Consider the following 21,474-nt stretch of genomic DNA (forward strand, 5'->3'; position numbering starts at 1 on the left):
CCTTGGGCACTACAGTTGCTTTCTATATGGGAGCTGCTGTGAAAGCAACTGAATGCAATTCCAACCCCCAATATGACATATTATTTTCTGATCCAAGGGCTACACAACATACACACACTCTACACAACTGCTGATTGTACAACCAAGGTATGGTCCACAGCAATGTGGACAGAATTCATATGTGCATACATGTCTGAACAAGCCTGACAACCCTGTGTATGTCATCTAAACTGCTGCAGGAAGCAGAAAAAAACACCCATGTATGTGCAGCACTGTGTGTACCTGCACGTAAAATTCCACAGGCATTTCACTATCTAAGGATGTGGAGAGAAAGAAAACAATGGTGCCCCCACCCCCAAGAAAAGACTACCAAAGGATTCTTCAAGCCTGATATCTGTATGCACTGCCTCAATATCACCAAACAGTCGGGGGGTGGGGTGAAGCATTGGATCATGAAGGCGAATGCTTCTGCTGAAGATCCTTCCTTCCCTTCTACCACCACCAAAGACTACCCTCTACTTACACATAATAAACACCACCTAATGTTCTAATAAACATTAGAACAGTGACAAAATCTTTGCGTAAAAGGAGCATTATCAAAAGGAAAACCTATTTTTTAGCACAGTAATGGTCACTCGGTATATCCATGATTAAAGGCAGTGAGCACTGTATAGTGCCATCAGTCGAAAAGGGGGAGGGGGGGAACTTCCTAACATGTGTCAGACTGCAAACTCTGCTACATAGAACTGCCCATTAATTGCTATTTCCAACCATGAATGGATATGAAAATGTAATTGAAGTGTTATAGGATTTACAGAATTTAATAACCCTGATCATTTTTTCAGAATCAGCACGGCCCACAAACAGAACTAGTGTTATACATAGATGACATGGTGTTGCTTCCATCTGCCCAAGCAGGATTACTAATTGTGGAACCTTGCATTGATAGGTCAGAGAACAATAGCTGAATGTCAATTATACCAAAACTATGCCACTCTTCAGAAGTGGCTACTTAATAGCCATGTCACTGAACAAATATGTGCGCTGGATCCCAAAATGTCTTTCTCCTACTGGAGAATCTTTTCTGCTCATGGAATGGCAATGTCAACCAACAACACTGCGTGATTAATAGTCACCTCAAATCCAAAGGGGTCCACTGTACATGCAAGTTATCAATACTCATTAGAGTTTATATACTACAGTGGGGGTGGGCATATTTTTGACTTGTGGAAGTTTTCTGTTTGGCCAGAGCCAATTGCAATTACTGGGTACATCTCATGATGAGCCATACACTGGGGTGAATTGCCTATATTGATATACAATTTACATTTGATTAACTATAGGGCCTCCTGCCATCCTACTTGCAAGTTGCACTGCCTGGTACTTTTACTTCTGACTAAAATGCATAGGACTGCAACTCAGTTTCTCAGGAAGTTTGAGTGAACCGTAGCTTTTATTATGCAAATCACCACCAGATCAACAGCTCTTCAGGTTACAGACGTAATCAACATCCAGCAACACAGAGCTAAGTTCTCTAGTCAACTTTGCACAATACTAATTAGACTACAAGAAGTTCCCTTTGTTGAATGCACTATACTAGGACTTTGGGACAAAACTGGTACCCACCAGCAGTAGGATATCTGAGTGGCTGTTCCAGACCTGCCCTCAGGGAGGGTCTTCCCCTACCTCTTTTGAGTGGCCAACTTCTGACTGTCTCACTTCCTGAAGTTGCTCCTCCCTCCTCACCCAACGTCTGATCCTTGGGTCTGTCACTCCCAACTCCTTCCTCACTGTAAGATCTGGCATTCCCACAGTGGATGGAGAAGTTTCTGCCTGGCTTTGATCCAAATGATTAGCCAGAAAGACTCCTCTCTGCCTCTGTCTCTCTGCTCTATCTCCTGTGGTCTTGATAGCTCCCCCACCCTTTCACCCTCTTCCTCATCCAACTCTGACTCTGTTCCCATGCCTTCTCTGGGTGCTTCTGCAGAGATGTGGGGCCCAATACGTACACCTCCTTCTTCTTACTATCCCTCCATTTTTCAAATGAAATTAGTACTTGACCTGTGCACAGCCTGGACATTATCCAGACAAAGGAGAGGTAGTAGGTAGGTAGGTGGGTAGAAAGGAAGGGAGGGAGAGAGGGAGGGAGGGGGAGGAGGGGAGAGAGATGGGGGAGGGGAGAGATTGAGATGGTCTGACTCATGGAGATTATAAAATCAGCAACGCAGGGGGAGTATAAAGATGTTTAAGAGAAATATTTGAGGGTGGAAGATAATTAAGTGAGGAAAAATGAAGTATCTTCTAAATATATTTAGAGAGAGGGAACATCCTATTGCAGAGGCAACTGGGCTGGCAGTCTCCCTCTTTCCACAATGCACTTCTCTGGTGATAGGGAGGGCAGGAAAATGAATCATCACAGTGCAGCAGGTCAAGCAACAATAGACAGTTGCCTCTCCACAAAACTCAACTGAGTGCAATGCACTTTGAATCACTCAAGGAAGCACAAAGAAAGCAATAAATGATGTAAACCCGCAAAGAGAAACAGTGACTGAATAACTGCAAACAGCCCCCAAAAGTTAGGATTAAGCGAGTTTTCTCCAAAGCACCACTTTGTTCATAGGTAAACATTTGCTGAGGATTAAATTGTTTTATGGAGTTTCCAATCAATGTAGTGCACGTGAGGCCAGTGTTGCTTGATAGTTAAGAGAATGCGCTTTAAGTCAAATAGGTCCCAGCTCAAATCTCACTGCTGTTATGAACTCATTGGGTAGTGTAGCATGGAGCCTTCCTTACAGGGATGTTGTAAGAATTTATGTAAACTTCTGTAAAATACTTTCAGCTCTTAGAATTAGTACTATATGCATATTGTACTGTAAAATACTTCTATCATGTAACCAACGAATCCTTTTACCACAAAGTATTAAAGACCACTTGTGTCCGGGAACGTTTTCCACCTATAACTTTGTAAGCAGAGATATTTTTATAGCAAATATAGCTTCTAGAAATTATCCATTATCAGATTTTTCTAGATGTGCTACTTATAAAGAACCCAACGTACCCAGCCACAACATAGCAGCATCCTGTGAATACTGGCTTTACATGAGTTGTCGCAGGGTGCTCAACAGCAGAAAATTAATGAGGAGAATCTCCACTTAAGGCACACATAGTAAACTGGAAATTTCAAATGTTTTGCAGTTTCACATACAGCTTCATGTGATTCAGTAGGATGTCAAAAAATACAGGCATGAAAATGTGGTGATTAGCTCTCTTATCACAAGAAAGATGAAACGTTGACCTTGATTTCATTAAGAACTACTGAGCAGCCTTTTCCTATTAACGTTCCGAGGTATGAAGAAAACAAGATAATTGCATGCACAACTCTGACATGCATGCACCATGCAGAGAGCAAACACAATAGTGAAGAAGTGGAAGGAGGAGATGGGAAGAAATCTGAAGTTGTACTGTACCACGCTTTATCATAGAAGTAATGGACTAACTCCTCAACTCCTTGCCAATAGCAAAATGGAAAGCAGAGACAAGAAAAAGACAAGGACAATGATGTCAGAACACGAAGACACAACAATGAGCAATTGCCATGACCAAACAGTACCCTTGCTTTCATTTACATGGCAGTGTATATGTACCTATCCCCTCTAAGAACAGCTTCCATTCCAATGTGCACATATATCCCTGAATTTTAAGAGGACTAATGTATGGAAATTAGGTGCCTTGAAAAGTTACTACTCACCTTTATCAGGATCTCAGCATTTACACTACCTCTGAACATTTGAAGATGGACTCCGCCCCCACATAGCCTTTCAATTTACTGCTTATTGAATATTTTTGATAGGCATTACTCTATACTCTATAGTCTACCATCATTCACATCAAAAAATCTTGTGTGATATACTACAAACCCATACCCCTTTTGGCTTTTTCCTCCCTTAATGACCCAGGATATTTCCATTACTCATAATTTTCTTAAACCACAACTACTCTGCCCAGGCTCCAGTTGTCTTTGCATAATTGTCAATCTTGTAATTATGTCAAATTTGCTTCACTGCTTCCATGCAATCACATGAATTTTTTTCAAAAATTCTCAAGTCTGTAGGCTATTGTGCTAGAGTGGCGAAATTCCGTCAGTTACCATGGCCTAGAGTCTAGACACATAACAGGGCCGGTGCAAGATGCTGTACAATCTGAGGAGGGAGCACTCCTCCACCACCTACTAGCTTTTTTTCTTGCTCCTGCATTAACTGTGGCAATGCAGGCAATATCATCCAATTTAAACTGCACTTGCTGTCATCACAAAGAGACAGCAGTGTAGGCAGTGTCTAGGCCATCTTGCCCACAACGTATAGCTCTGAGGAAGGACCCCTCAAAACAAGACATGGGGCTAGTGTAGTGACAAGTCCCGCTGTCCACTTCCTTGTTGGGGCAAATGCCACAGCAGCTAGCAGGAGTTCTCTGTGATGGGCAGGCACAGGCACTGTCTGCCACTGCCCGTAGCCACGGAAACATGGTTATGGGGGTGACCCTCCTGGCAGCAGATGGGGGTGTGAGGCCATCCCTTCTGATCTCTACCTGACACATAAGAGCTACAGCATGGATTGCAGTGGGCAGGTTGTTCTAGATATGGTGATTTTCTAAAGGAAAAAAAAAAGTCGACTTTTTATCAACTCAGTTTGAGCTAGCTTTGGTTGCATAAAAACGGTTTGCCAGAGCCCTTAGATAAATCCCACCTCTCAATGGTACTGTGAAAAGCTGCCAAAACTCTGGGAGCATGGCAAACCTCTTCAGTATGGCCTATTCCTACATTCCAAAGCTAACACACTTTGAAAGTCCTGTAAATACAGCCCGCACACAAGAACTCTCATTATTTTATCAGGATTTGTGTAAATAATCAGTAATCAATATGACATATTTTGGGAAACTTATGTTGCATGAAGTAGGCACTTATGCTATGTGTACTCCACTGGACTCTTTCACTTATTTTCTAGCACTCTTAGCAACTTTCAGTTCATAGCTCATACCACAGAAAATTAGTGAACTGTCATATATGGAAGACATATTGAGAACTTAAGGTGAGTCATATCTTGCAATTAAAGTCCAATCACCCTCTGCCCCAGCTGCAAAAGCACAAGTTTGGCCCTCAACAACTAGTGAAACTGGCCTGAGTGAAGTCCACTTTGCCTGCTTCTACAATCCTCTTGTTACAAGTCCTAGCTGGAAAGTCTGCACTAGTAGTAGGAGCTATGATCCTATTCTGTGTACTTTAGGATGGCAAGCAAGAGACTGATGGTACTCCCACCCAACCTCTTTCCATGACTTCCCCTACAACACAGCAAGTAGAAGCTGCATGTGGCCAAATCCAAACCCAAGAGCATGTTGTGCCAGTCCTACAACTGCAATTCTACACTCCACACAGCACAGCTTACGAGTAGGTTCTTATTCGATTCAAGTTAAAGCAAAAAAATTATGCGGGTCCTGACTAAGGGCACAATCCTATGGGGATAGGTGACCACCTCTGAACTCGGAGGTGACCGCCTATCCAATGCAGGGAAGGAGGGGATCGTTCCCTTCATGCTTCTCCTGCCCAGCGTTTGTGGCTAGTCTAGCCACGGGAAGGCAGAGCGGGGGAGGAGGCTGCTGTGTCATATGGGCATTTCTGCCTTCCTCGCCCTGGAACACCCCCCGGAACGCCCTGTTTTGGCTGCTCCACAAACCTCTTTGGAGCATAGAGTGTGGGGCTATTCTGCGCTGCCTGCGAGGCAGCGTGGAAGGGAGAGAAGGTCTGTTCTGCAGGAACCAACCTCGGAGTGCAGGGACTGAGGTCGGTTCCCAGAAAACCAGTTATCTATGGCCATTTGGCAGCTGACTAGCGGCTGTAGGATTGCTCCCTAAGCCTATCTTCCATCTGCAGAATAAGTATGCAGTCTGTGTTAAGTTCCCAGTCAACTGCAAATGACGTCTCAAAACCTAGCTAGCCTTTTTGTTTCCATCTTTTTAATATTTTTGGAAGCACCACAAGAAAATTACATGAAGACTGCTTTCTCCCCCACATCCTGACAACTTCCTATGCGCCAACTATGGAAAACAAGCAGTAGAGAATAGATCACCAATACTGTATTTTGCTACATTCATTTTCAGTACTTACTGAAGATCTTAATCTTTGTCCATATCGAATTCATGTAGCAGCATATGAAACATTGAAGTGAAGAAAGCCAATTCCTGCACCACCATTCAACAAGTTCTCTTTTTTTAAATAATTTGGAATACATGGATATTTTGAAATGCAATCTGCCATTAGCAAATTTAAACATTTTGATAAATAATGTGTTCATTTGATATTTCCCCTGCAATAATGTAAGCTAATTTTCCACAACATACAAAGACTTACCAGTTTTCTATTCTCTATTTCAGTACAGTACAAATCAGCGAAACTGTCTTTTCTATTGTGTATCAAAACCAATAATACAAAAAATACCCCATTTTAGTTAAAGCAGTTGCTAGTTAATAAGATTAATAAATCATGCATTGCTGGAAAAGCCACTTCTTCCTTATTTTGTTACATATGTGTTTCTGAACACATTGCTGTTGGGAGACACCTCTTAGAAAAGCCACACAGCTGAAAGAAACCTAATTTTTCAAAGAGAGCAATGTGTTATCAAAGTATGACTTACATGAACACATCTTCACAAATATTATGCAAATATATTTGGACGAGCGTACATGCCAATAACAAGAATGAACATGACAGACACGCACTTCAAAAAGCCATGGGAGAAGGAAAACAAGCAAGGCATATGTTTCAGGATAGATGAAATAAAGCTTTCAGGTTGGTTTTAAGATCTATTACAAAACTGTTTTTCATAAAGCTGTAAGTTGCAGTTGTATAGTAAGTGAAGGAGGCACTGAGGTTAGGCCACAGACTAGCATGTGTCTTATGTTTTTGCTTGGAAGAGCGGAATGCTACACAATGAACAGTGCGTGCAAAGGGGAAACTGCTACTGGAGCACAGTGAGGGATATGAGTGAGAAGTACAGACTCACTCTGTCTGCGTTGCGGTGGAACAGTCCGAGGGATGCCCTGGAATGAGCCCTGCCAGGGAGAGAAGGAAGGAGCAGAATACCCACCCTGTGCAGAGAAAGATGGGGGAAAAAGAATAATAAAAAAGAGAACGGGGGGAACACAGCACCAAAAAGCCACATTGTTCCCCTTATTAACAAGAAACACCTTTGAATCTAGCCATCTCAAATTATTCAAAAGATCAACAAAGCCATCCAAAAGCAACTCTCTTAATTTTGGGCACAGACTCAATTTTCTAATTCATATTATGTAAATTAATTTTTTAAAAATTCCCTCCTGGAAAATATTTGAAGGAAAAATTGGCTTTAGGTGTACTGGGGAAATACATTTTGAAGTCAACCAAGACAAGAATAGCCTTTTCACACACACTTGAAATGGTTTCAGAGTAGCTTATGAGAGTAAGTGGACTGTTTATGACATTTTATTTTACTATAAAATTAAAAAAAACAAGGTTTTCAAAGTATCAGGAAAGGCTTTGTTAAAGATTTATGCCTTTCAGACCTGGAAAGAACAGCAAGGGGATCTAGGTAAGGTTCTCTATTGCCAGCATACTTCAAGCTCTTGGGAAGGTTTTTAACTGGATCACATATATCTAGGGTAGCTGAAGTTCACATTAAGCTCACAGAGCTGTTTCACATGACCTAATAATTTATGTAACAAGAACTATGCAGTTCCTCAGTCTATGAGCCAAAACAAATCTGTCGTCAAAACCCTCTGATTATTACAAAGAGTTGTGATTTCCTTTATGGACTCCTTAACAAAAATGTAATCCAAAAAGTGATCCAATATATGCACAGAACAATTTCACTTTCAGATTTGTTTTGAGCTTCAGTTGTCAGGAACTGCTACATTTGTTAACCAGGTAAATACTACTGTTTGAATAGCAACACATCATCCCAACCTGAGTCTTGCTCAGCAAAGCCAATGCCAAACTAGTTCGAAGGAAATTATTTTCTTGCAGGACCAGATAAAGCATCAGAGTTCTCCACAGACACTAAACATTCTGGTGTTAAAAAAACAGATGTTCCATGTCCCCACAGCCAATTTGATTAAAATTATTGGTGTATTTCTTTCAAATTACTTACAAATATAGTTTCCTCAATATGAAAGGGGAAACTACTAAAGCCAAGATAATTTAGATGTTGAAAGAATAGGCCAATTTAATATTAATATTATTAAATAATTGATCATTTTTAATAATGCCAATTAATCAAAGCTAACAAATCTTCCAGATAGCCATACAAAGGAGTTACTGTTGTCAGGACAGCGGAAGGGGGGGGGGGAGGATGTCAAAAGAATATAGTGAAGAAAATGTTAACTCACATGATGAGGAGGCAAACACATGAATATTTTATTTAGTAGAGGACGTATATACCACCCTTCATCCAAAAGATCCTAGGGCAGTTTACATTAAAAAAAATTACGATAAAATGCACAAAATTTAATGAGGATAAAATAATTCAATATACCAATTAAGATGGCAAGCTCACTCCAAAATCCTTAAGAGTCCTGGGAGAATAAAAAAGGATTTCACATGGCACCTAAGGGATGGAGTAGACACTAGGACGGCTTCCCTGGGGAGGGAGTTTCACAGGTGGAGCACCACAGCCAAGAATGCCCTCTCCCTTGTCACCACCCACCTCCAACAGCAGGTGGACCTGAAGAAGAGCATCAGTGGATAATCTTAACATCCAGGAAGGTTGATACTGGCACAGGCATTTTAAGTAGCTGGGACCCAAGCCTTTTAGTCAGCACCACAAACGTGAACTGGGTTTGGAAATAATTTGGCAATCTGTGAAGTTCTTTTAATACTAGGATGCTATTTTCCCAGTGCATATTTTATAACTGCATCCTGTATTATCTCTATCCTGTACGGTCTTCAAGGGCAGCTCTATGTACAATTCACTGAAATAGTCTTAACTAAGAGGTTAGCAGAGCAAGAACAACTGCAGTGAGTACATGCTTGGGCTCCTTTTAAGGTTTTGTTTCAAATTTTAAAAGGTACAGCTAAAAAAACCAATTTTAAGCAGGTTTCAAGAGATTAAAAAGCATCTGAAAAGCATGTAAAAAACCATGTAAATTGCTAGAAAGCCCACAGAACTACCAGCTTATTCCTGCTCTCCAAATGCTTGAAAGGATTGAGAGAAAATTTTGCATTTACAGGCTAGAGTTTAAGAACACATTGCTTGAGGGTGGCATGAAAACTCTTCAGCCAATGGTGATAATCTACATGGCAATTCTCTTATATCATGGCCATTGTATAAAGCAGCTACATTACATTACAATTTCTGGAAATTTTGTAAAACCAGTTTTTTCTGTGGGGTTTCAGGGGAAAAAATGAAATTTGGGTGGAAATAATCAGCACTTTTTAAAGCACTCTTTACAGATCTAAAGTCACTTCGTTGCTTTCAGACAGCCTTTCCTAGAGATGTAAAATTTCCAGAAATTTTGAAGCCATGGGAATTTTTTTTCCTGTAAAAAATGGAAATTTGGGGTAAAATTGACAAATAAGCAATATTTATTCTTTTAAGCTCTTTTTACAGTGCTTTGTTGCTTTAGGACAGCATCCCCCAACCTGGTACCCTCCAGATATTTTGTAGTTCAGTTCCTATCAGCCTCAGGCAGGATGGCCAATGGTCAGGAATGCTGGACATTGTAGTCCAAAACTTCTGTAAGGGCACCAGGTTTAGGAACATAGAGCAGCCTTTATGTTCCTGAAGTTACATTATATATAACATGGTTTGCTCATAAAATTATTATATTTGAAAACTTTGAAAAGTGAACCCAGTTAGTACATTTGTAATTATTGTCTGAATAAACTATACTTTTAAAATGTAATATCCTAAGTATGATTAATTTTATGAGCAAACCAAGTTATACAGAACATATTTTAGATTCCCAGCTTTATATCTGACCAGAAGGAACTTCAGCAAATAGTCTTTGAAACATCTGAATTATCCTAGAAGCCAGATGAAGCAGTAAGAACTGGAGGTAGAAGAAGATAAGTCCCAAAACACAGGACTCTGTAGAACAAAACCCAAACTGTCAAAAATGTACATTTTCTTCCATATTAAGATATCGTGACTCTATTCACACGCTGGGAATCTGAGCATGATTTGGAGCATCCCAAAAATGTCTATCAGTAAAAGATACATTGGATCAATAATTTTACTAAGAAATGGAAGAAAGAACTATGCTGGGAATCTTACAAAGAGGATTAATAAAACCTTTTCCCCAATGGCTTCATTATTTCCAGACATTTTATTTCTCTAGTCTTTCTATAAAAAGTATTTTTAATACACAGATTTTAGAAATCATTTTCAGGGAATAAAGGCTTGGTAACAGTATACAAACAACTTGTCTTTAATTGTAAAAGACAATATTTCATAATCCCAAACTGTTCAATTTTTCAGAAAAAAACCAAAAATGTTCCTTGGAAAAAAACAGAAAAACTGGGTTTTTTTCTGAATTTTTGCAGGTTTTTTCTGGAGCCTTCTAGCCTTCCCCAACCTGGTGCTCTCCAGATATTTTGGACTTCAGCTCCCATCAGGCTCAGAAAGCATGGCCAATGGTCAGGAATGCTGGGTATTATTGTACAAAACATCTGGGGGCACCGGATTGGGGAAGGCTGCTTTAGGAACATTAAGCAGCCTTTATGTTCCTAGAGTTATATTATGTATAATTTTGTTTGTTCATAAAATTATCATATTTAAAAACATTTTAAAGTAAACTCGGTAAATTTGTACTTATTGTCTGTATATGCCATACTTTTAAATTTAATATACCAAACATGATAATTTTATGAGCAAAACAAGTTATACATAACATACTTTAGGTTCCCAGTTTATGTCTGACCAGAGGGAACTTTAGCAAGTAGTCCCTGAAACATCTGAATAATCCTAGAAGCCAGAAGAAGCAGGAAGAAGAGGAAGACTGGTGTACTGCATCTGTTCCTGTTTGTGAGGAAGTTTAGGGAAGTCCCTAAATCTCTTTGTGTTTATTCTGGTGGCAGCAGTTAACAGTTTTATAGCTCAAGCTGCATTTCTTAGCAGTGAGGTCTAACTGAGAAATGTATTAAAACCTTTGGCAGTGAGTTCCATAGACCCAAGCTGCAAAGTTAATAGTAAAAAAGAAACATAGGTGGGACAAGCCATATGCTGTTCTGTCACATCTGGTGATAGTAGCGGGATAACCTAAAGTATTTTTTTCACATGTGGGTTTTGTATTAGAACTTCATTAATTGACTGCTATGGAATCTAACCAGAACAAGCCCAGAAATACAAGACTCTGTAGAAGAAAACCCAAACTGTCAAGAATGTACGTTTTCTTCTACATGGTGGCTTTACTTACATGTTGGGAAATTTTGAGCATCCCTAAATGTCTATCAGTAAAACATACATAATATCAATAATTTTAATAAGGAATGAAGGAAGAACTATGCTGGGAATCCTATGAAGAGGATTAACAAAACATTTTCCCCAATAGCTTCATTATTTCCAGACATTTTATATCTCTAGTCTTTGTATAAAAGTCTTATTACACAGCTTTTAGAAATCATTTGTGGGTGTAAAGACTGGGTAGCAATATATAAACACCTTGTCTTAAATTCTAAAAGAAAATATTCCATAATCCAAAGCTGTTCCATTTTTCCAATTCTTTGAAAGAAAACAAACATGATCCTTGGAAAAAAAGCAGGAAAAAAACATTTTTTCTGAATTTGCCCAGGGTGTTTGTTTGTTTTTTACAGGCCTTCACATCTCAAGCTACTGCATGAAGGCCTTTTCATGCAGGTTCTGGGTAGCAATCATCATGTGAAGACCACTTTCCACCAATAGGAAAGAGAGGTGTCTGGTTTGTATGCCTAAATGCTTTTTTAAAAAAAATTTAAAGGTTGGCTTACAAACATTTAACAAATAAAATCACAATTACAGTAATATACTATAATACAAAAACACAGTTTAGAAACAACATAATATAAAAAAGCCAGCAAGCACATTTGGGGCAGGGAAATGTTGCTTAGAAGAAAATGAAACCATATCCTCAAAACTTTCTTTACAACTGGTGTTCGTGCATATGAGAACCACTGAATCCTGGGTAACTGTTTTGAAAAAAAAAATTGTTGATCAGATAAAACTCAGCAGTCACAGGTCATTGAGGAACTGGTATTTGTTCATATTCAAGTTAAGCATAGGAGGGAGCAATCCTATGGCTACTAGACACTGTCTAGAAGGCCATGCGATTGTTTGGTTTCTGGGAAATGACGTTTCCCAGAAACTGCACTCCCTGGCCCATCTCCCTCCCCCTCATAGCCAGTGTGGTTCTTTCCCTGCCAGCTATATCTCCGCACTTGGAAACCGAGCACAGAGACAGGAAAAAGGGGGTGGTCTCAGGGGCAGGGAGGGGAGAACACGGAAGCTGCTTTACGCAGCTTTCCTATTGAGTCTCCGGGCCTCTCCCCCCTGCCCCCCAAGCCACGCCTACATGGGCAAAATTACCCGTCTAGGCAAAAATGCAGGGCAGCCCTCTATGCTCCAGCCACCCTGCATAGGATAGTCAGCAGCCTCTGATTTCAGAGGCTGGTGACTATCCAGATAGGATTGTGCCCTAATATGCCAAATCCATGTTACCATCATCTGCTATAGTAAAACATTTATTTTGGGGTAAAATATTTGTGTAGCCTGATACTATGCATGTCTACTCAGAAGTATGTTCTAACGAGTTCAAGTTAATGTACACATTATGGCAGCCTTAGTTTAAACAGAAATATTAGAAGTTTTTGCTAATTTGAAACATAAGAACTTTAAACATAATGCAGGGGGGAAAAGAAAGACATCTAAAGCCTCCAGTTAATTGGGCAGGGGAATGTACGGTTGGGTAAAATTCTCAAAATTGCCCTGTGACCTGGATTTGTGGATGATATTCATTATTTTAAGCCTTAGAGATGATAAAAGCTTGCAACATAAGCAGAAAATTCAAGCAATGTTTCCTGAAGTTAAATGAGAAGTTGGCAATACTTCTGACAAAATACAAAGATCACTGTAATGGTCTGCAGAATAGATGGCATAGTACAGTGATCATATTTGTAAATATCTACTTTCCTGGTTCTCTATGGGAAAAATCACCTGTAGGCAACCAGGATGGTGGCTCGGGTTGGGGGGAGACAACAGGCTATCTCCCCTTCTTTTATGCTGAATGTAAAGACTATAGTAAACCTACAGAGGTTTGGCTGCACAAGTCAGCATCCGTTAGACAAGACCACAAAGTAAATGCTAAAGTGGATATTGCCAAATGTAAAAGAACTAGGAGAAGACAACCCGGATCTTCTATTTCAGGATATGTTTAAGAGGGTGAATTTGCAACAGCAGATATTCTGAGAGCTGCCATTTGAGGAACGGGTTGATTTAGGCAGCACTACATGGTAGATCTCCTTCATGGATCACTGCCTTGTGGCGAAGGGGCTTGCGTAACTCAGTGAAGCCATAAGCTACGCTGTGCAGGGCCACCCAAGATGGACAGGTCATGGTGGAGAGTTCAGACAAAATGTGGTCCACTGGAGAAGGAAATGGCAACCCACTCCAGGATTCTTGCCAAGAAAACCCCATGGAACGTATCACAAGGCTAAAAGAGATGACGCCGGAAGATGAGCCCCTCAGGTCGGAAGGTGTCCAATATACTACTGGGGAAGAGCAGAGGGAATTTCCAAGTAGCGCCAGAAAGAGTGAAGCGGCTGGGCCAAAGCCGAAAGGACACTCAGCTGTGGATGTGTCTGGCGGTGAAAAGAAAATCCGATGCTGTAAAGAACATTATTGTTTAGGAACCTGGAATGTAAGATCAACGAATCAAGGTAAGCTGGAGGTGGTCAAATATGAGATGGCAAGATTGAACATCGACATCTTGGGAATCAGTGAACTAAAATGGACAGGCATGGGCGAATTTAATTCAGGTGACCATCATATCTACTACTGTGGGCAAGAATCCCTTAGAAGAAATGGAGTAGCACTCATAGTCAATAAAAGGGTGGGAAAAACAGTTTCAATCTCAAAAACGAAAGAATGATCTCAGTACAAATCCAAGGCAAACCATTCAACATCACAGTAATTCAAGTCTATGCCCCAACCACTGAGGCCGAAGAAGCTGAGGTTGATCGGTTCTATGCAGACCTACAACACCTTCTAGAACTAACACCCAAAAAAGATGTCCTCTTCATCATAGGGGATTGGAATGCTAAAGTAGGAAGTCAAGAAATCACCGGGATAACAGGCAAGCACGGCCTTGGTGTACAAAATGAAGCTAATAGAGTTTATAGATTTAAATAGATTTAAGGGATTAGACCTGACAGACAGAGTACCTGAGGAACTATGGACGGAGGTCCGTAACATTGTTCAGGAGGCAGCAATTAAACCCATCCCAAAGAAAAAGAAATGCAAGAAAGCCAAATGGCTGTCTGATGAGGCTTTACAAGTAGCTGACGAAAGAAGGGAAGCGAAAAGCAAGGGAGAAAGGGGAAGATATATCCAACTGAATGCAGAGTTCCAGAGAATAGCAAGGAGAGACAAGAAGGCCTTCTTAAATGAACAATGCAAAGAAATCGAGGAAAACAACAGAATGGGAAAGACTAGAGATCTCTTCAAGAAAATCGGAGATCTCAAGGGAATGTTTTGTGCAAAGACAGGCATGATAAAGGACAAAGAAGGCAGGGACCTAACAGAAGCAGATGAGATTAAGAAGAGGTGAAAAGAATACACAGAAGAACTATACAGGAAAGATCTGAATGTCCCTGATAGCCATGATAGTGCGGTCACTGAACTTGAGCTGGACATCCTAGAGAGTGAAGTCAAGTGGGCCTTAGGAAGCATTACTAACAACAAAGCTAGCGGAGATGACAGTATTCCAGCTGAGCTATTTAAAATCCTAAAAGATGATGCTGTTAAAGTGCTGCACTCAATATGCCAACAAATTTGGAACACTCAACAGTGGCCACAAGACTGGAAAAGGTCACTTTACATTCCAATTCCAAAGAAGGGCAATGCCAAAGAGTGTACAAACTACCGCACAATTGCGCTCATTTCACATGCCAGCAAGGTGATGCTGAAAATCCTACAAGCTAGGCTTCAGCAGTATGTGAACCGAGAACTACCGGAAGTACAAGTGGGGTTTCGAAGAGGCAGAGGAACTAGAGATCAAATCGTCAACATTTGCTGGATCATGGAGAAAGCAAGAGAATTCCAGAAAAACGTCTATTTCTGCTTCATTGACTACACTAAAGCCTTAGATTGTGTGGATCACAACAAACTGTGGCAAATTCTTAAAGAGATGGGAGTACCAGACCACCTTACCTGTCTCCTGAGAAACCTGTATGAGGGTCAAGAAGCAACAGTAAGAACCAGACATGGAACAACTGATTGGTTCAAAATTGGGAAAGGAGTATGACAAGGCTGTATATTGTCGCCCTGCTTATTTAATTTGTATGCAGAGTACATCATGAGAAACGCTGGGTTGGATGAATCACAGGTCGGAATTAAGATTGCCGGGAGAATTATCAACAACCTCAGATACGCAGACGATACCACCCTAACAGCAGATAGCAAAGAGGATCTAAAGAGCCTCTTGTTGAGGGTGAAAGTGGAGAGTGCAAAAGCTGGTTTGAAACTCAACATGAAAAAAACGAAGATCATGGCATCTGGCCCCATCACTTCCTGGCATATAGAAGGGGAAGAAATGGCAGCAGTGACAGATTTTATTTTCTTGGGCTCCAAGATCACTGCAGACGGTGACTGTAGCCATGAAATTAAAAGACGCTTGCTCCTTGGGAGGAAAGCTATGGCAAACCTAGACAGGATAGTAAGAAGCAGAGACATCACCTTGCCGACAAAGGTCCGTCTAATCAAAGCTATGGTTTTCCCAGTAGTAATGTATGGCTGTGAGAGCTGGACTATAAGGAAGGCTGAGCGCCGAAGAATTGATGCTTTCGAACTGTGGTGCTGGAGAAGACTCTTACGAGTCCCCTGGACTGCAAGGATGTCAAATCAGACAATCCTAAAGGAAATCAACCCTGAGTGCTCATTGGAAGGGCAGATACTGAAGCTGAAGCTCAAATATTTTGGCCACCTAATGTGAAGAGAAAACTCCCTGGAAAAGACCCTGATGCTGGGAAAGATTGAAGGCAAAAGGAGAAGGGGACGGCAGAGGATGAGATGGCTAGATAGCATCACTGATGCAGTGAATATGAACTTGAGCAAACTCTGGGAGACAGCGGAGGACAGGAAGGCCTGGCGTGCTATGGTCCATGGGGTCACGAAGAGTTGGACATGACTTAACGACTGAACAACAACATGGTAGATACTATCTGATCTTTGCTAACTGTTGGTTGGTTTGATTTATTTGAGATGTCAGTCTGTAGCTGTTGATGTGTCATATTTATAAAAAACCATTAGGGATATGAAAAGAAATGTATTTTCACTGATATACTCTAACGTTGTCAGTTTCTCCTTGACTGAACTCCTAGTACAGAAAGAACTTGCACTCTGCCATGATCTTTTTTAAAAGCACCTATTAACCCTGGATGGCTTTCCCTTCTAAATTACAGTAATGATGGGCATCAATGTTGGTATTATAAAGCAGCTAGCATGCCTGCACTCCCATTTCTATTTTTAAGAATTATTAACCTCCTTTCTGTTAATAAGCATGGAAGGCAGTATACAACTATTACATTTTGCAATACTAACACATCAACAAAAACACTCTGGGTTTTATCATGAATTTTGCTGCTGAGTACTTTGAGCTGTTTATGTTAATGTGAACTTGCAAAGGAAGGCTAAATGATAGGGACCCACCCTGGCTATAGTACTTACAGATTAGATCTTGCTTGACTAAATGAGTAAGAGAAAACCAATATTTAAGATACCTAACAGAATTTGAAGAAATGACTTCTGTTTTAAATCTAACCCCCAATGGGAATAAAGATATGTAAAACCTTTTCCCCTAACCTGTGCTAATTCATACTCCATGTATCATATTTTATGTACAATAAAGGAATTGATCAAAGAAAAAAAATAATGTGAACTTGCCTCCTCTTTTCTAAGCAAAACTCAGTCAGTGATATTACTTATTTCTACTTACATGAGGAATATTAACCAAGTTCATTTTTAGCATGTGGATTTAATTTTAACTATTTCACAAATATCCTACTATATCTTCCATTGTTAATGAAGATACTGTAAGGAACATCTTTTACATTAATTCTGAATAAATGTTACCTTACGTTTGAGACCTGTAGCACTAATGGTAGGGATCATTTCTCTTTTGTTCCAACACTTACCTTCTCTCTAATCACTTCAGCCTTAACTATATCATGTGCAGGTATTTTTTGGCTTGTTTGAAAACACTTTAAAGTATTTTAAAGGGGAGAGCTAAGTTAATTTCAACATCAATCAGGTTTAACAATTCTAAAATGGAATACCCTAGGCAACAATGTAACCTTACTGCAAAGGGAGTGTAAAAAGGAAGTTAACGAATGGGGTCAAATATTTTCTTATGTCCTGAACCATGAAGGTGCCCTACCTATCTGTGGGGACAGGACACTGCTGTGTTATTTTTCTGAACTTCACCAACTGGGGGAAGAAGGGAACTGAAAAAATATAGTAGTAGGTGGAGCCAGGAGTAGCACAGCTCAGCTCAAGGAGGGGAGGCAGATATGGTAGGGGATCAAAAGTCCTTGTGCCTGCCCTGCAGGTGGCGCCAGAAGCTCTGCAGCAGATTATTGGTTCTTCCTTTTTCACTTATCCATCCTTCAAGTACAACCCACTATTTTACTATATGATTTCAAGGCAATTTTTTTTCTATTAAGCAATACAATATACAAATCCATTGACTTTCTGCTACTACCAGTAATAAGCGTATTATTTTTTTAATAACTCAACAGGTTTATTTCTTTTTTAATAAAAGTTTTATTGCTACAGAACCTAAGCCTAAAACAGTACAATGCTTCCTTGCATATAACACAAGGAGCGAAGGAAATAGAGAGTTTTCTAACAGACACCTTCAATATAAGGGTCTCAAAAGGTCAGCTAAACAAGGTCTGTATGAAGATATCTATGTGTACATTGACTCACTGCTTCAAATGAAAATAAGAATGGAATGAAACTACAAGGTAGTATAGAAATTATTAATGAACTAGTTAGGCTCATTTAGATTTCCTTCAAAATGATACTCAAAAGTAGATTAAAGTCAAAATATCAAAAGGATAGAAGATCTGGGTTTATACATTTGCTTTAATCATATCACGTGTTTTTGAAGAGTGAATAGCAGTACCATCATATAGTACTGTGCAATCTATTTTCTAGCAAATACATGAAAACACACGAGTATAAGATTATTAGCAGCTGAGATTCCAAGAAATAACTGTAATTTTTTCATGTTGTATAGAAAGGCTGAGGATCTCAATTCTGAACTCACTATTATTTGTCTGAACTTGTTTATCCCAATAATATACTGAATTGCAAAAGGTGGCTTCCAGCATAGAATCCCCTGCAACAAATAAAGAGAGCTAGTTTCTGGCCCACAAAGAGATTGAGGGAAAAATCCATGTAGTGTCTACTAACGGCTCTTACACTAAGTGGTGTGTAGGTAAGGCTACGTGCTTGCTAAAGGGCAGGTACTTGGAGTCCTCCAGAATCTTAGTCTATACTGTACTGCTACAAACCATGGAACAAGACAATGCTATTTTAGGACAAACTTTACAGGGTGGTTTTGCCTCTAGTCTACTGAATTGTTGAACAAATGGCAGTGCAGGACAGACAGACAGGCAGAGAGACAGGGCTACATGCCTGACTATGCCAAAGTCAGGCCCACTGGCCCACTTGCCCAGGCATACTACAAGACTGCCAATGCCTGTGCCACTTGTGGCATTCATTCTGCAGGCTGGCTACCCAAGAACTACATGCTGTATAGCTAGGCAATTCCATTAAAAATCAGTGGTCTGTACAGCTCATATTGTTGAAATGGCTACCAACTATTCTACATAGTCAAAGGTATCATTATATTTGCATTTTAAAAATTTCCTACACAGAAGGTGCTCAAGTATCAATGCAGATGCAGAATAAGATGCACAAGATAAAGGAATCCTCCTTTTCACAAGCATATACCGTTGACAGACATGCCTCAAATTGGCTAAGAGATTAATCCTATTTTTTTCTCATTCAAGTTTGAACTACTGGGATTTATTTTCTGGACATCTGCTGGCCATCCAGTGTTATTCTGAAGCCTAATAGCATTGCTGTTCTCTTTAGGAAGACTGTTTCAGATTTTTGACACAACTGTGTTCCATTATTGCTGTACATTACGAATGTTGAAGACTGATAATGTTCTATCAATATCCATCAAATTTGAAAACAATATTTCCAATATGAAAATATTTCCAGTTCCAAAATTGGAAACAAAAGTAAATCCAGGACTAAAGGTTGGGAATTTTTAAATAGCCAAAGTAAAAGAAGTAAACTTGTAATGAAAATAGATGTTGGCAAACTGTTCTCATGAGATTTGAGAAGGGTGCATTAAGTTTGAAAGGGTTACAAATGTAATTAGTAAACCTAGAAAAATGAATCTTGAGATCAGCCCAAACAGTTTTGGGATTCTGGATGCTTGCAGTTCTGCAGAGTTCAATATGAATAACTCCATACTGGATTTTGATAGCATTCCTAAAAAGGAGACTATTTAGAAATTGGAAAGGATTGGAGCAGGAAATTCTACTGAAAAAATGGTCATTAAGAATCTAAGCAAAGAAGAGAGAAAACAAGACAAGATATATTGCATACAGTGTAGCAAATGGTGAATTATCTCTTAAAAATTATACAGAATTGAAAAGTAGTGTTTGGAAAGACGCAAGTACTATGGCAGGATGAACTGAACAAATAGATGTGTACAAGCAGCAATCTTATACAAAGAACAAATTTTTGATCAACTACTCACAGCACTTTTCCTCCAGGAGGTCTGCGTGTATTTGTCAGCATATGTGCACATGTCCTCTTCAGGTTTCTTGCTGTCTCTGTTGCAGTTACATCTAATAGACTTCATACATACAAAAAGGACAAAGGGTTGGGTGAAAATGGATAACACATATATTTGTTGTCCAATATCAAGTTTGTAAGACTGGTCTCATACAAGAGATATTAGAACTACTTATTCAAATATACACTGTACACAAGCAGCAGTACAAACTGTCTGTAGTACTTACGGTCTCCCACAGCAAACCCTAGACTTGCATTTATGGGTGTTTTGTACATTTAACTTTCTCCACAGTTCTCAGCGAATAACAGGAAGACGTTCCAAAAATTCACAATTGCTTCAACTGTTTTCACATTTTAATTCTAATATCTCCATCCAAAATAGTTCCCCTGGCTGTGTTACGGTCGTATTTTAGACTTTACATAATTACAAACAACAACTCTTTTTAACAGTACAGTTAGCTTATTCATGTCAAAGTCCATCACAAGCATATATTCAAAATACAGTTAAGTGTACAATGGCTGAACAATCAAATATGCTAAGGGCACAATCCTATGGCCGCTAGACAGGAGCTAGATGGCCATAGGATTGGTTGGCTCCTGGAGAACTGCCTCCCCACCCCCTCCCCCATTGCTTTGTAGGTGGCGTGGATTGTCCCTGCAAGACTAGAACGGAACAGGGCAAAGGGGGCATTTCCGGGGGCAGGGAGTTCGTAAATGCCAGTATGACACTTCCTATGTGTTGTCTGACCTCCCCACCCCACACTCCAATGTCTTGTGGCTAGACAGCCGAAATTGGCCGTCTAGCCATGATTGCAGGGCGGCTGGAGCACGGAGGAGATGTAAGGCCCCAGGCCTGAACCAAGCTATTAGTAGTTTTAGAGTGGCTTAGATGATCCATAATGCTCTCTGACTTTGGTTCAGAAGGCTGCTGTTTTCCCTAACAGGCTTCTTGATTTACCAGGATGAGTCAAAAGGTGATAGCAGCGGTCTCAGCGCATTCCACACTTACAAGCTAGAAGGCATAATCAAGATGTGCCTGGGATGCGAAGTTTGTTTGTCTTAAAGCTGCAGGTGGCTGTGCTGAGAACCAAGCCCTGCTAGTCTATGCTGAGAATGAACGCTAGGGGGCGCTTGCTAGTGTCATGCTGCCTCACTGCTAACATGTATGGTATAAAGCCCATTTTACCAGACGGCTCTGGGTTCAGAGCAGCTCTCTAATCCAACCATTGGGTACGCCTGTGTGCTGTAAGTTACTCAATAAAGTATCTCCTTGTAAGTAAACCTGGATCTGATTTATCACTATCTTGGCACCTCTAACCTAAGCGTTCAAAGCCCACTGCAGGGGCAACACAGGAGACGATCCGCTCTGTGCTTCTCCCAC

At 40.2% G+C, this 21,474-nt stretch overlaps 1 protein-coding gene across 3 annotated transcripts in view; it reads right to left on the bottom strand.

Annotated features, from left to right (window-relative positions):
• The window catches only part of CCSER2 (coiled-coil serine rich protein 2), a 79,100-nt gene that overhangs the window by 9,902 nt on the left and 47,724 nt on the right, over positions 1 to 21,474 (bottom strand). For 2 of the 3 annotated variants that reach the window (XM_084845336.1, XM_084845337.1), the window contains exon 9: positions 20,056 to 20,154. In XM_084845336.1, coding sequence (XP_084701462.1) covers positions 20,056 to 20,154 — 99 coding nt within the window. Of the gene's footprint in view, positions 1 to 3,058; positions 3,081 to 3,467; positions 3,508 to 7,052; positions 7,138 to 20,055; positions 20,155 to 21,474 lie in introns of all 3 variants that reach the window. The other variant, XM_084845338.1, reaches the window with a different exon arrangement.

Source organism: Heloderma suspectum, chromosome 3 (assembly GCF_057233095.1).
Source record: "Heloderma suspectum isolate Gila_16-S chromosome 3, 16-S_ref, whole genome shotgun sequence".
In the NCBI taxonomy this organism is placed as follows: Eukaryota; Metazoa; Chordata; class Lepidosauria; order Squamata; family Helodermatidae; genus Heloderma; species Heloderma suspectum.